At 49.6% G+C, this 16,051-nt stretch overlaps 1 protein-coding gene across 5 annotated transcripts; it reads right to left on the reverse strand.

The window, feature by feature from the left end:
- Positions 1 to 2,965: 2,965 nt before the first annotated feature.
- FATE1 (fetal and adult testis expressed 1) lies at positions 2,966 to 14,521 on the reverse strand. Of its 5 annotated transcripts, none has more exons than XM_070289626.1 (7): positions 14,386 to 14,521; positions 10,647 to 10,734; positions 9,303 to 9,404; positions 8,238 to 8,356; positions 4,766 to 4,872; positions 4,319 to 4,394; positions 2,966 to 3,554 (listed from the first exon to the last, which is right to left on the reverse strand). In XM_070289626.1, exons 2-7 carry the CDS (start codon positions 10,660 to 10,662, stop codon positions 3,423 to 3,425), a joined length of 552 nt encoding a protein of 183 aa, XP_070145727.1. In that variant the 5' UTR covers positions 10,663 to 10,734; positions 14,386 to 14,521; the 3' UTR covers positions 2,966 to 3,422. The 5 variants fall into 5 exon arrangements, with proteins under 5 accessions (XP_070145727.1, XP_070145730.1, XP_070145729.1 ...); XM_070289629.1 differs by having other exon boundaries at positions 9,303 to 9,621; XM_070289628.1 differs by having other exon boundaries at positions 8,241 to 8,356; positions 14,386 to 14,520.
- Between the last annotated feature and the right edge of the window lie 1,530 nt (positions 14,522 to 16,051).

Raw genomic sequence — 16,051 nt, forward strand, 5'->3', positions numbered from 1 at the left:
GGAAACTTAGGAGAGACAAGAGGTACTTGGGGCGGGGCAGGGTTGGAGGTAATCCATTCCTTCCCCTCCAGGCCTCCCTGGACTTGGCGTCCAAGAGGGGCCAGGGTTGGGGAAGTGAAAGTGGGTAAGAGCACTTGGGTGGTGACTCAAGAGGGCTGGATTTCTGGCTACTGCCAGGTACACAGACCCCCTCCACACACCCTCTCACCCCACGTGCCGCCTCTCCCAGCTGCTGAGACAAAGGACCTGGAATATGTTGAGTCCCAGCTTTTGGAAGGGCTGGAGGGGGTTTGAGGGCCAGCCCAGTGGAGCAGGTATATAGCTTTCCCCACCTGCACACACGCAGTAAACAATCCACCCACGAATACAAGAGACGTAGGAGAGGCGGGTTCTATCCCTGGGTTGGGGAGATTCCCTGGAGAAGGAAATGGCAACCCGCTCCAGTATTATGGCCTGGAGAGTTCCACGGACAGAGGAGCCTGGCAGGCTCCAGTCCATGAGATCTCAAAGAGTCGGACACCACTGAGTATGCAGGAAAGGGACTCATGGCTGGGGGGCCCAGCCTCTCTCCAAGGGCTGCCTGGGAGGGCTTGCATGGCTCCTCTGCACAGAGCCCAGGGCATGCACAGAGACACATGTCTGCACATGACAGTCAGAGTCTGCTGGGGTGCACACCATCCAATCATGGGACTTACCTCCATGCAGGCACTTGACGGGGCAGAGGCTGTGGGGGAGGACAAGGGGCTTTGTTAGCTGCACATGCCATGTTTTTTACCTGTTTCTGGAGGACGCAGTGAAGCAGGATGCATGTGATCTAATACCTTAAATACACAGTGTGCTGGCTCGAAGTGAGAGTGCTGGGGGTAGTGAAGGTCTGAATGGACTGACTTTCCCGCGGGTTTCCACAGAAGGGCAGGCCCGTGTGAGCAAGGCGAGGCCAGCCCTCCCTTCGGGAGGCCATTTGGCTGGAATTATTCCCTGGAGACCCTGGTCAGAGACCACCCCGCCAGCCCCTTCACTTCTGCTGGGTGCCAGGTTAAGAAGGCAATGGAAGGTTGCCCCTCCCCTCCAGCAGCTCCTGATCCAGAAGGGAAATGGCCATGGCCACCAAGCCTGGGCCACTTGCAGGAAGTAGCACAGCAGAGCGCTAAACAACCTGCCTCAGAGGAGCACCCCCACCCCAACTATCAATGAGTCCATCTCCTCCGCACTGGCCCAGCTTGTCCACAAGGAAATTCAAGGTCGAAAAGGGTTGGACACCTGCTGGAGTGCTTTGGCGAGGCCAAGGCAGCTTGACAGGGAAATATCAGCAAGTGGACAGATGTTCCAGGTGAACTAGGGCCGGAAGGCCAGGCAGACCACGCCAGCCCCCATAATAGGACCCCCGTGGAGTCCTGAAGAGGAGGCCAGCCTGGAGTGGACACAGTGCAGGCAGGCAGGGCCCAGATCAGCAAGCAGTCACTGCAAAGCCTGGAGGGGCGGCCACCTGGCCTGGGAGGCGTTTCTCCAGGGGCCGCCGCACTGTTTGTTTGCATCGTAGCTAAATTGCTCCCAAGGGTGAACCTTTGTTTCACAACATATTTTCAACCAGACTTTTTCTGCAAACATGTCTGTGTCCGCTCGCACACATGCACACCGTGTCCCAGAGGGCAGGCCCGGCCCTGCCCTGCAGCACCTGGCAGCCTCTGAGTGTGGCCATGGCCTGATTGGAACAGAAGCAAGGAGCACCTTCAGGAGCACTGGAGGGAGGGAGGGATGGCCTCCTGGTCCTCCCTGGGTCTTGTGGCCAGGCCCTGCTTCGTCCCCATTCTGCAGGGCTTTTCCTCTGGCACCCCAGTCCCACCCCTCTGCTCTGGGACCAGAGAAGGAATCTTCCAATGGTTTCTTTGCCAAATGCTCTTATTTCTGCTCTCAGCAGAGCCCAAGATCCAGTGGTCATGTGCATGGGATGGCACAGCGCTAACAGGAGACCCACACTCTACTCTCAGAAGTATCATAAGCCCCCGAGTGTAAGGAGAGGAGGAACCCCCCTTCACTGTATGAGGCCAATGAGGGCCAAAGAGGGGGTGGGGTGGAGTCAGAGCAGACTCCAGCACTCAATTTTCTTCCCCTCACCCTCCCTCCTCACTCATACACACACACACTCTCTCTCTCTCTCTCATACACACACACACGCACATGCCATCATGTTTATTTTATATCTAGTGACTAGCACACTCTCTCATCTTTAGAGATGGAGAAGCCTTGACTGACTTGGGGGCTGGGATAAGCTCTGTTGAGTCGCTTAAGCCAATAACAATGTAATGATCCAGGTCCTTGCCCGCGGAGAAATGTGTATTTAACCCTTGGTCCCAGAGAAAGGGCAGCAGTTCTTTTGATGGCCTCCTGGCCCCCAGCACATTGGCCCTGAGGCCAGGCCCGAAGCAGTGACACTCCTGCCCTCTTAGGCCAAGTCCCAGTACCATACTCAGCACACTGTCCTCTATGAGAACATTTCAGAGCTGTGGACACAGAGGAGAAGGGTTCAAAGTCCCTCTATGTGATCTCCCATCCAGCCTCCGAAGCTGAGTTGGGGCTGGTCCCCAATCGATCTGTTGGAGGAAGGCCAAGCCCTAGACCCTAGGGCTGTCTCAGGTGACCCCAGGGCCATGTTTCCCTTCTTTGGGCCTCACTTTCTTCCTGAGCAAATGGAAAAGTTTGTGGTCCTATCCAGGAGATTTCTCTGAATGAGTCCCTGTAATGTCCAACTAGGACAAGCTGCTGCTGCAAAACCATGTCCCCATAAGCATTTGCTGGTGGAAGTCCCACAGGAAGGGCTTTGCCAAACTCTGCCCCTAAGGAGTGCCTTCCCCAACTGGGCAGGCAATGGAGAGGCAGGAGGAGCCTGGGAAGGAGGAACCAAGGATTTTGTCCAGAGGGGCTGTCCCCATGCGAGTCCTGGATGCAAGAAATTCAGTCACCAGGGTTTGCTGCTATAACTGAACTTTTATTGAGAATATTCTGTGTGCAGAGCCCTGAGCACAACCTTGAAGAAAACAGGGAAGACACAGCCAAGCCCCTGCCAAGGATGGAACAGAAGAGACACTGAGGGCCCAGAGGCAAGGTCTAGCTCCAAGATGGTCACCATGGAGCCCTGACAGGGAAGGAGGAAGCACCTACCACTGCTGTTACTGTGGGGACTGGAAACCACCATCCTCTCCCTGCAAAGAGGCTGGATCTCAGTCCATTCTGACCTTCGCGATTCTACACTTCCTCCACCTCCCAGCAGCTAGGGCCTCCCTCGGGCAGAGGTGGAAAATGGTGGCGATACTGTTGAAGGCTGCTGAAAGTTAGAAGGAGGATGGGCAGAGGTGGCTGAGGGAGAGAAGGGAAGAAAGGGAGGACTGAAGGGCTCTAGCTGCACGGCGGACCGGCAGGAAACATCACTGGCGCATCCACAGCCATAGGTTGGCGATGCAGGAAGACAGCAGCATGGTGAATAACAGCACCTCCCGTTGGTGCCAGGTGGCACTCTGGTCCTCCAGGTAGCGCAGACGCTCAGTAATCATGAACAGCTGCAGAGAGACCAGAGCTAGCTGGCGAACAAGGCTCTTCTAGGGAAGTCCACAGCACACCAATGGGGGTAAAATATGACTTTAGACCAAGGAGGGCCTCTGCTGTGCTTTGGGAGGAAAAGGGCCTCTGGGCAAGAAGCAGGCAGAGCAGCTGACCAGGGCTGGGGATGGGCCCAGTGTAACCCAGAGACTGGGCTGTCTGTGTTCTCAGTCCCTGCCACCTTGCCTCCACCATCACCAGTTCTTCCCATTGTCTGGAAGAAGCCAGCCCATCCCAGCTGCCAGGGAAGGGGATGGGGTGCAGCAGCACCAGAGTAAGGGCCTCAGGATGGGGTGACATGCAAGGCCAGAGAGGGCCACCAGGGAAGACATCCTTCCTGCCCATGCCCATGCCTGCTGGGGTCTCAAACCAAGGAGACCTGAACTTGGCCTGAATGAACATGACCCCTGGCTCAGTCCTCTTGGCATCACTCTCTATGAATAAACTTCTCTTATCCTCTGATGTCCCCTCTTCCTCCTCTTCTCCTCCCTTCTCCCTTCCCACATGTCAGGCAGAAAGATGGGGTTGAGCCTAGGCCTCAAGATAGGACACTGGAGACAAGAAGGCTGGGTGAATGGGGAAGCAAGCCTGATTTCACCTCCACTGCTAGCAGATGAATATGATTGGAGAGGCTGGGTATCCTCAAGGTGGGTGGCCCCACCCACCCATTCACCATGATTCTGCCTCCAACCTTCAAGTGGGTCCCTGACAATCAGACACTCACCTGTCTTCTCATGATCTCCATCTCCAGCTCATTGAGCTCTTCCAGACCAATCTCAGCCAGTGTATTTAACTCTCGGCTGCACAGAGAGTTAAACACAGAGAGTCAGAGCCTCTGGTGGTCCCAGGAGAGCCATAAAGGCAGATGGGTAAGGTTGTGGACTTCTCTGGACCATGAGTCTGTCTGCCTGGAGCTCTCCCCTTCTCTGGTCGCAGGTCCTGAAGCCTGAGGGCTGGGAGCTGGCCCTTCTGTGGGATGCTAGGAGGCCCTGAACAGGCAAGGGGCCAGGGGGCTCTATGGCTGTGGTGAGGAGGCAACAGAGTCCCCATACTCCAAGCATGGCCAGCTGTTCACTGCTCCCTCTTGGGCAGTCTGCTTGCCAACTCCCTGGGTCCCTGCCCCAAAAGCCTTGTCCTTTCTCTCCCGCAGGGTCCATGGGATCCTTCTTACCGCTCATACTGGGACCTCATGCCCTGGGAGCCGCCAGGATTCTCCTGGGGTCGGGCACCACCATCGCCTTGTTCTCCCACCACTCCAACTCCCCGCAGCTGCAGCCCCTAGGGAAAGGAACCATCAGTCAAAGTATCCTGCTTGGGCCCATACTTTGGGAGCATCAGCACACCCCATTGGGAGTCACGTGGAGCCTGATCCTCCAGAATCAGAAGAGCCTGGGAGTCACACAGGTTGGCTGCCTGCCACCACCCCACCTCCACCAGGCTCCTCTGGCCACGGGGCTCTCCAGGCAAGACTTCAGGAGTGAGTTGTAATTTCCTACTCCAGGCGATCTTCCTGACCCAGGGATCAAACCCACGTCTCCTGCATTGCAAGCAGTAAGATACCTCAAAAACAGCATTAAAAGGACAGTGTGTGTCAGGAAGACTTCAGGACTATAAAGAAGAATTAGATAGAGAGTCTCTCCTAGAAAAATTTCCACAACACCCCCTTGATTTTCTTATAGATTGGGATCAGAATGAGAAAATGCTTTTTCAGAGAGTTGAAGGCAAAATAAGGATGAGTTAGTAGGGTGTATTGTTTGTTTGTTTGTTTGAGGTAAAATATTTTATATTTAATACATCAATATCTTAAGAATTAATTTAACAACATATGCAAGCCTGATGATAACTTGTGATCACCAATCATTTGATAGGTCTAACTGTCCAAAGGAGTTGTCTTTTTTTTCTTTTCTTTTTAATTTTAGAAACTCTCTACTTAGAGTTATATATATTTCAAAACATCAGATTTTTATTTACATTTGATGGGGATTTTTAAAATCTATGAACTGCAGCAAGTGCAGCTTCCCTCTGTCAATTATTTCCAAAAATGTTATTTTTATTTTCATTTATTTTTTAAGGCACACTACATCATTTTTCCCAAATGAGCAGAGTAGTAGTATGATTTTTTTTTCTTTCATGTTGTGGTTCTCTCAGAGGCAATAGCATTTCATTAACATTTTACTCAAAAATAAATAATGAATAAATATATAGAATTTATACATTTAATTCTAAGTGTCTAAATTTAATTTCTACAATCAATATAAGGACTCTATTTTTTAAAGGTATATTCCTCTAGTCCTAATAGGCAACTATAATTAATCTAGAGATTAATTAAATCCCTCTCAGTGCCCCCACCTTCTACATCAAAGTTAGAACATAAGCAGCTTGCCCACATCCAAGGTGAATATAGCTAACAGAATCAGCCACAGAACTACTAGACTTAAGTGATTTCATGAAACAATCAGGTCTCCCTCCTCCTCAAAATGGCTGGCTTTTCCCCATATTTAATGCATGTGAAGAAGATATGGTAGAAAGTGAAGAACTAAAGAGCCTCTTGAAAGTGAAAGAGGAGAGCGAAAAAGTTGGCTTAAAGCCCAGCATTCAGAAAATTAAGATCATGGCATCTGGTGCCATCACTTCATGGCAAATAGATGGGGAAACAGTGGAAACAGTGTCAGACTTTATTTTGGGGGTCTCCAAAATCACTGCAGATGGTGACTGCAGCCATGAAATTAAAAGATGCTTATTCCTTGGAAGGAAAGTTATGACCAACCTAGACAGCATAATAAAAAGCAGAGACATTACTTTGTCAACAAAGGTCTGTCTAGTCAAAGCTATGGTTTTTCCAGTAGTCATGTATGGATGTGAGAGCTGGACTTTAAAGAAAGCTGAGTGCCAAAGAATTGATGCTTTTGAACTGTGGTGTTGGAGAAGACTCTTGAGAGTCCCTTGGACTGCAAGGAGATCCAACCAGTTCATCCTGAAGGAGATCAGTCCTGGGTGTTCTTTGGAAGGACTGATGCTAAAGCTGAAACTCCAATACTTTGGCCACCTGATGTGAAGAGCTGACTCATTTGAAAAGACCCTGATGTTGCAAAAGACTGAAGGCAGGAGGAGAAGGGGACAATAGAGGATGGGATGGTTGGATGGCATCACTGACTCAATGGACATGAGTTTGGGTAACCTTCAGGAGTTGGTAATGGACAGGGAGGCCTGGCGTGCTGTGGTTCATGGGGTCACAAAGAGTCGGACACGACTGAGCGACTGAATTGAACTGAACTGAATGCAACAACATGGCCACCATTTTCTCTACAACATTCCCTCATATGGTTAGTATAATTTTAAAAATTCATTACAGAGGAACAAAATGTAACTCAGCTGATTTTCTAGAACATCAGGTCTTCCTGCCTCTCCAGTCAATTTGCCTTCCCTCTACCTCCTATAACCTTTGCAACAGTTAAACAACCATGTTTCTAAAATTGCCAGCATCTGCAGCAAAAGTAGCTTACTTATCAGATGGGCTACAAAACATGAGACTCACATGATTGCCTGGAACACTCAGGTCTCCCTCCTCTCCAAAGGTGTTGCCCTTTCCCAGTAAACGTGCAGTGGTTTAACAACTATGTTTCTAAAATTTTCTGTCACCCAACATGAATGTAGTTAAAAGAATTGGCTACAGAAGGATGATGGGATTCATGTGATTCCCAAGAAGAGTCAGGACTTTCTCTTCTCCAAAATGACTGCCTTTTCTCAGTATCTTTTGCAACAGTATAGCCACCATTTTTTCTAGAACATTCCCTCACTCATATAGAATGTAACTTAAAGGATTGGCTACAAAATGCTCAGATTCAATTGACTGGATTTCCTAGTAGCCAGAGAGCATAGGCATTTCACTTGCCTTACCCTAGTCCCAGCCCTAAGATAGATATAGATACATGTATATCTATATTTATATATGCTTAGAGATATATATACAACCCTGTATATTCATTGGAAGGATGGTTGCTGAAGCTACAGTACTTTGGCCATCTGATGCAAAGAGCCAACTCACTGGAAAAGACCCTGATGTTGGGAAAGATTAAATGGAAAAGGAGAAGGGGGCAGCAAAGGATTAGATGGTTAGATAGCATCACTGACTCAACTGACATTTATTAGAGCAAATTCTGGGAGATAGTGGAGGAGAGGGAAGCCTGGCATGCTGCAGTCCATGGGGATTCAAAAAGTCAGACATAACTTAGAGACTAAACAGCAACTATATATATATATAATGATTTTTATACTTTTGCATATTTCTATATAGAAATATATATAGAAAGAAGTAGACATAACATATAGATATATACATATATACATATAGAGATTCAAATATAGATATATTTACTGATTTATTAATAAAAGAAAGTAGATATGTACTCCACAAGCAATGTGTGTTTCAGACATTCTGGACCCTCAAGGTTGAACTAACAAAGAATGGCCATGATCTCTTGCCAGACCTTGTTGCCCTCATTTGCCTGCCCAGAACACAGGAGCTTTGTCCTTCCCCCAAAGTCAACATCTGCCCTGCTTGACCTACCGTCTCCATACCAGAGCTGCTACAACTGTAGCAAACTCCCCCAAACTCAAGCTAGCCACCAAATGCCATACAGTACCACCTTCTTGGACTGGTTTGCAGCCATATTCCAAACCGCAGCAGAGCCAACAGCCTTTGGATCCACCTTCTGTCGCCGCTGAGAAGCACCCAGCAACCGAGATATATGCTCCTTCATTTCTAGGGAGAAGAACAGAGGCCCAAGGAATACCCATAGAGGCTATCCCTAGGTTTCATGGGCACAGAACACACCAAAAAATAGGATAGGGTCCCCCAACATCTTAGGAAGCACTCAACACCCATTCTCTGGCATCTACTGGCTAATCTCAGGTCTCAATTTCTTCATGTACTCAAAATATAGTAAGTGTTTACTGAGTGTCAAGCTCTGGGCTAGGTTCTTAAAGAGCAAGCAATGGCCAAGAAATAAGATCACAGCAATAAAAAATTGATTGTTTGTGTGTGTACAGAGAAAGTGGAAACGAGAGTGGGGGTTACAGGAAATAATCCATCAGTGCAAATCAAGAGATGCATGCTCCCAAAACAATAAAAACAGGATAACAAGACAGAAGGAAGGGGATACTTCTAGAAAAGTCAGAGACAACACTGAGGCAGACACCTGAAAGAGAAAGAGTCCAGCCATAGAAAATCTGGGGAAAGAGGGAACACATAGTGAAAAGGCTGTGAAGAAGAAAGAGTCTTGGGATGTTACAGGGCAGGCTTAAAGGCACTGTGGACTGAGTCAGCATGCCACAGCAGGAAGTATATTGAGGAGGTGACCTTATGTGGATCTTGTAGATCATGGTAAGGAGCTTTACTCTAAAGGGCAGAAGAAGGTACTGGAAGGTTAGGAGAGAGAATTGCTTTGAATGATCTTATAAATTGAACCCACTGAGTGTTTTGCATTAAGACCCACTGGTGGCTTGCAATGGGAGGGGTGTTCATCCAACCTTCCCCGTCACACGCTACAAAAGGCTCACTTTTATCAATCCCATTACCTCACACACAGGTACCCACAAATACATGCAAACACACATTCATGCTTCTGCCAAGCCACACCTGCGCATTTTCTAACATGCATGCACAGGTGTAGATACCCAAGGGAAGGGACATTACGGGGGATCCTCACCTGCTGCCACTGAGCGCTCTTGGTTATCCCTAAAGCTTCCAAGAAGCAGGTCTTCATCCTTTGGCACTTGCATCTTTTCCTTGAGGTTAGGGACTGCTCCTCCTGCCATCACCACCAATTGTAAGCAATGGCCAAGAAGGCACAGGGTCCAAGGCTCGGAGGAGGCTTGGGAAATCAGCTCTCTGCGGAAGATATATCTGGACACAGGGGTGGAGCCAGACTCCCACTTTGAGTTCAAGCATTAGACCCAGCACCTCCTGTTCCTGCTGTATCTTGCTGGCTGGGTTCAAGGTCTTCTTCTCTGCTACTCTGTAAGCAACTTAGGAGAAGCGATAGGCTCTGAATCTTTGCCTGGGAAAGCTGCCCTGGCTCTCAGCTCATCCTCATTTCTAGACCTCATTGACCTCATTTCTAGATAGAGGGAGGGGCTGGCACAGGACTCCAGAGTTGGTCAGTGGCCAAAGCAGGTTTAGATCCCACCGTGGTTTCTGCAAGGCCAGCTTTGGTTAACAGTCCAGGCCATAGCCCCCTTCAGAAAGCATCCTCTACAGAGCACATCCTGCCTTACCCCATCCAGAATTCCCAGGCAAGGGACATGACTTTTGACACCCTGGATCATCCTGGACAGGAACCATGAGAACCAAAGGAGGGATGTGCAGAAGAGGGGCCTGCTTACTGGAGCCTCCAGTGTCCCCAGCCCTGCACCCCCTATTCTAAGTCAAATTTTCCCTCAGCTTCCCTACTGAATAGACCTCAGTGGTCATGTTTATGGTCCATGTGGTTAGCCTAAGGTCTCCAGTTATTCCATCACGTGCTGGTCTAGATGTTTCTATCAAGGCACTTTTTGTAGCTGTTGATGTCTATAATCAGTGGACTTTAAGTAAAGGACATTGTGTATCCTTGATACTGTGAATGGGCCTCATTCAATCAGCTGTAGGCCTTAAGAACAAAGACTGAGGTTTCCCAGAGAAGAAATTCTGCTCAAGACTACACCTCAACCCCTCCCTAACATTCCAACCTGCTGACTTGTCCTGCAAATTTTGGCCTTGCTAGCTCTATGATGGCATGAGCCAAATTCTTTAAATAAAATTTTCTTTACACACACATATATGCATAGTGAGTCAGTGGTAAAAAAAAAAATCCACCTGCCAGTTCAGGAAACCCAGATTTGATCCCTGGGTCGAGAAGATCCCTTGGAGAATGGAATGGCAACCCACTCCAGTATTCTTGTCTGGGAAATCCCATGGCCAGAGGAGCCTGGTGGGCTACAGTCCATGGGGTTGCAAAGAGTCAGATATGACTCAGTGAGTGAGTGCAACAATACATATACATACACATACATACCTCCTATTGGTTCCATTTCTCTGGAGAACTCTGACTCATACAGCCACCGAAGGTGAACCCTCAGCTCTTGGGAATAGCCTCAGAGCTCCTGAGGAAGAGGAGGCTATTTGTAAAGAAACCAAGCACAATTGGGGCCAGGTGGGAGGGAGAGGAGGACAGGGGGAGGGGGAGGAGAGGAAGGGAGGAAGGAAAAAGTGAGGGAGAAGAAAGTGAGGGGCCAACTCCCTTAGAGAGGGCGGCTGATCTGGGTTGCCTAACCCCCTCCCTGGTCCCACCTGTCCAGTGCTAGGAACAAGCTCTCTAGAACAGAGCTTACAAAGGCCCTGCCTGCATTCCTGAGGGCCCAGGAGAAGCCCTTTCCAGCTCTGGTGGAGCAGCTGTGATGAAATCTGAGCTTTCTGAAGGGTCACCTTAGGAGAAAGAAGTGTGCTCTGTGGGACTTACGAGCCTGCAAAGCAGGAACCAGCCATAGGTTTCTGGCAGGCCTGGGTTGCCAGATTGAACAGAGAAAAACATAGGATGCCCACTGGCTTTGAATTTCAAATAAGCAATGCTTTTTTTTTTTTCTTTTTTAGCATAAGTAAGCAACATGTGGGCTTCCCTGGTGGCTCAGATGGTAAAGAATCCACCTGCAATGCAGGAGACCCAGGTTCAGTCCCTTTCCCTCACACTCACACTCACACATGAGACATTTGGGAAGTATGTCCACTAAAAAACTATCCCATTTAATTGGGTACCCTGTATTTTACGTGGCAGCCATATGCCCTGCCTATCCTCCACATGAACTCAATTCTTTGGACTTCAGTCTCCCCACTGGAAAATGGAACTAATAGTCTCCTCCCTACAGGGTGGCTGATCTTGAGAGTGGTCAAGTCAGCAGAGCTGAATAAGTATGGACATGCATGCATGCTAAGCTGTTTGACTGTGTCCAACTCTTTGCAACCCCTGGACAGTCCATGGAATTCTCCAGGCATGAATACTGGAGTGGGTTGCCGTTTCCTTCTCTGCGGAATCTTCCTGACCCAGGGATCGAACCACATTTCTTATGTCTCCTGAACTGGCAGGTGGGTTCTTTACCACTAGTGCCACCTGGGAAGCACCAGGTATGGGCATGACTTTGCACTATTGACCTCAGATCAGATTCCTCTCTGACTACCAACTGGCCTTGACCCTAGTCCCCAGGTCACTCCTAGGCCCTGGGTGCCCGGGTCACTCCTGGGCACTGGGTCACTAGGTCCAGGTGCATGCAGAAGAACTGTCCCCTGGTGGCAAAGTACCCTACCACCTAAATCCAAGCAAAGAGGGTGGGGAGACTTGGTTCCCAATCCCTACGCCCCTAGTGCCACCCAGAAACCTTGGCATTTCACCACCTTAACATGTCTGCATCTCTTGGGTTGGGCACCAACACCACAGTTTCTTTCTAAAATTGCCCCAAACTCTCATTCCAAACACTCCAGAAGCCCCACTGTCTGGCTGGACAACCTTAGGGGCCCAGAGAGTGAGAGCACCCTGGGTACAGAGCGATATTCTAAGTCTAAGGGGGGCCAGGAACACGGCCCAGGGCCGAGTGTGAGTGGTGGGCTGTAGAGACCTCAACCCTAGTGGAAGGCTTCCAGACAAGAGAGCCAGGGAGCCCAAAAATCTCCCCCAGCTGTAGGTTAGACTGATGACCTGAGAGTGGGGAGGAAGGGTGCAGAGAACATCTGGCTTAGATGTGTGTGTGTGTGTGTGTGTGTGTTTGCAATGTTTTACACAAATGAGATCATACATTTGTGGTACGTGCTGTTCTGAAACTTGCTTTTTGAAGTGAACAGTGTGCCTTGGGGATCTCCCGTGTCAGAACAAATCTGCCTCACGTCATTTGAACACACACAGTATTTTGCTGCACTTCTGTTTCTTGATGTACTCGTGGGCAGTTGGGGTGTCTAGAGCCTTTCTCTCTTATAAACAATGGAGCAAGGAACATTCTTGGACATGCCTCTTTGCAAACGTGTTTTTGTAGAGCTGGAGCCTAGGAGTGGAATTGCGGGGTTCTGGGGTGCATGTGCTGACAGTTTTGAATGCTGTTGACACTGTTCCCTCTGAAGAGGCTGGACCACATGGGACCTCAGCAAGGGGATGAAAGTGCTGGTTTCTTCACAGCCTTGTCAGTGAAAGATATTAGGAAACTTTCCATAAGGCATCATTATGATGGATGAAAAATTATCTCTGTCTCACTGTTGTTTGAATCTATATTGCTTTAATTATGAATAAACCTGAGCATTTTTCATATGTTTATTGATCTTCTGTATTTCTTTCCTGTGAACTGACTGCTGGAGGGCTTGAATCATTATTCAAATAAGAGCTATTTTATTAACAGAAAGGGTTGGGGGTGAAAGCTCTCCCTCCCTTCAAGCTAAGCATCTCCAAAGAAAACATATCATCTTTTTCCCTAAAGGTGATCCTGAGCATAGAGCCTCCACTGGGGACTAAACAAACCCAGTTAATTGCATACAAGTTCATGTTGAAATCTAAACAGCATCCAATCCCGCCCTCCCCGCAGAGCAAGTGTTCACCTCAGGCTGTATCCTGAATGTCTGCCTGTCTGCCCTCGTCTTGTGTCTGTCTATTTCTCTGCTGCTCAACCTCCTGCCCCCACCAATAAGCTTCCAACCACTGGCCTCTCCCAGCTGCTCAGCCAGCCACGCACTCTATGGAGAGATTCCTGAATGGCTTGAGGTCTGATAGGCATGGCTGCTACTTGCTCCCACCTCCCTTGCAAGCAGAAGTGGGAGGTGGTGAGAACCGAGGCCTGGAGTCAGTACACCTGGGAGTGTATCCTATCTCTGACCCTGGAGCATCTTAGGCAAATTGTTTCCTCTATGCTGAGCCTCAGTTTCTCATTGTACATGGAAGATGGGGCTAAAATCCAGCTTCCCACTGTTTCATGGTTTCAGGGAAGTGTGGCGGGGTTCTTCCAGCCCCTCTTCACCCAAAGCAGTGCTCTTTAAGCCCTTTCTTATGTTGGGATTCTATGGAAGAGGCCATTCAGACCAGTGGGTGTGATGGTTTGCTGCCCACCGCTCCATGGACAGCAGAGTCTCAGGCAACTCCACATCAAGCCCCAGCTAGTAAGCCTGATTTTGGCTGCAAACCCAGTTCTTCCAGGCATCTGGGAGCTTCCTCTCCACTTGCTAATGAAACTTAGGAACCTGTAAACAATTCTACTTCCTGCTTCTGGAAGCAGCTGGTACTGAGGTCATGCCTGGAGCCCCAGGGCCCTCCCCAAACCAAAGCCCAGCAGATGTCCCCCCATTCCTTAAAAAAACAGGAAGGACAGAAAGCAAACTTCAAGGATGGTAGCTGGCCCAAGGAAGGAGGGCCACTTCATGAGCAGAGAGAGGGAAATAAATGGCAGGGGACCCAGTCATCAGTGGGAAGCTACAGGGGGCTCCTTGGTTTCCACGTGTGGGCTCATCTCATCCAGAAGGACTGTCTTGAAAAAGCCTGCCTGCATGTCAGGCACTGGGGCTAGGGGCCAGGTCCCCATCCTCATAGGGCTCCTGCTCTGGAAGGCAGATAGAAGCCAACGGGCCGGAAGTCCATGGCTCTATGGGGACAAGATCAGGGCATTTTTTGTGTGTGTTGGTACTTCCCTTGATACTGCCACATTCTGCTTCCCTGGGAGTGTGGGGAAGCAGCTCCAGCAGAAGTGAGTTAAAGACACTGACACAGGCCCAGACCTGGCTGGTGAGCCTACCTGCAGAATGGGACCACTGAGATGCTCTGGGTCCCTTCAGCTCCTCCTGTGAAGGGCAGCCACCTGGACAAGTCAGGGGGAGCTGCAATCACTTAGTTTAGGGTGATAGCTGCTGGCTAATGGCCCAAAGTGTAACTCCGGACTGCCTGCAGGTGGAAGAGAAGCAGGACCAAGAGCAAGCGTGATGACAGGAAGCTCACCCTCTATCCCCTCCCCCCTGGCCCAGCATAGCAGCTGCTCACCGCTCAGCTCCTTCTTCCTTTCCATCTCCCCACTGGCCCACAAATCCCTTCCACCAGAATCTGGCAGTAGATTCCAAAACCTGGAAGGCATAAACAACTGCCTATCAGTCCCTCGGGTGCAGGGAATCCTTGTCATGGGTGGGGAAGGACTTCTGTCCTGATTCCCCAGGGATGAGGTTGGACCGGGTGACCTCACCGAGTCCTTGGCCTTGCCTGCCAGGTAACTCCTCATAGAGTGCTGCACCTGCTTTCCCTTGTTTTCATATCCAGTGAGAGAAATGTGATATGTCTAGAATTCAAAACAGTCAGGGGCCAAAGGAACATGGCCCACAATAATGGAGAGGTGGAAAAAGTGCTGTAAAGACGCAAACGCTGAAGCCTCAAAAGCACATCCAGCGGCAGCCCCTCTGACCTGGAGGAAGACACAGAGAGGATAACCCCAGGTGAGTGAGAGAGAGGCCTGGCAAACTAATGACAAGGTCTCCGAAGATCCACAAAGCCGATCCTCTTCCCAGGGTCCTCCATTTTACAGACAGACAATCTGAGGCCCTTGACAGACCAGGGTGTGAGTCAGCTCACACAGCAATTCATAGATGGGGCTTAGATGCAGATCCATGGGGCTATGTCCCTGCCTTTAACTCAAGGACCCTGGGACAGAACAGGAGGAGGTCCAAGGGAGGAAATGACTCACGAGAGTTTCAGGAAATATCTTCTTGCCTTTGACCACTCTGCCCTGCCCTTTACTCTTGTAAGACAGGGCCAACAGACAGGTCATAACACAGGTAGGACACACCAGGGAGGATGGGGTGGGTCAGAGTCCAGGCTCTGCGATCCCGTTGCTTTGCCCTTCCTGCCATGGCTCCTCAAGAGTAGCTATGTGACCCTAGGCAATGCACCTCGGTAATCCCACCAGAAAATGGTGGGGAAGGGGCCATGGACTGTGAAGCACTCAGCTTCTAGCAGAGTTCTCACTGGAAGCTGGCACCGTGGGATTTTCCCACTGCCCGCAGGCTGTCCTTGGCAGAGCTGGTGGCCCTCGTGTTTGTGCCCAGCTTCAGCTCTATCAGGGACTTATCTCTGTAGCTTCCTGGGCATTTGGCTACTCCCTTCTCCAGGATCACTCTCTTCAGCACAAAAGTATCGCCACATCCTTTTCAGCATTTGATAGCAGTTCCGTGAGGGCAGAGACCTTGTGGGCTTTGCTTGCCTCTCTCTGTCTCCCCTGCATTTACTGCACTGTGTCCCTCATGGTAGAAACTCATAATTATTGAATAAAAATGACCTGAATGGTAAACAAACAAATATTAAGAAACCCAACTCTCTTACCATGGTGTTTTGTCTCACTGGTGCTACCATCCTTTCTCAACTCCTGGAAAAGTGAAGTCGCTCAGTTGTGTCCAGATTTTTGCAACCCCATGGGCTCT

This window comes from Ovis canadensis, chromosome X (assembly GCF_042477335.2).
Source record: "Ovis canadensis isolate MfBH-ARS-UI-01 breed Bighorn chromosome X, ARS-UI_OviCan_v2, whole genome shotgun sequence".
NCBI lineage: Eukaryota > Metazoa > Chordata > Mammalia > Artiodactyla > Bovidae > Ovis > Ovis canadensis.

Coding starts and splice junctions, on each gene's coding strand:
- FATE1 (XM_070289626.1), bottom strand. Junction 8,357..9,302: donor AGAGCGCTCAGTGGCAGCAG/GTGAGGATCCCC, acceptor TCTTCTCCCTAG/AAATGAAGGAGCATATATCT. Junction 4,873..8,237: donor CAAACCAGTCCAAGAAGGTG/GTACTGTATGGC, acceptor TCCTTTCCCTAG/GGGCTGCAGCTGCGGGGAGT.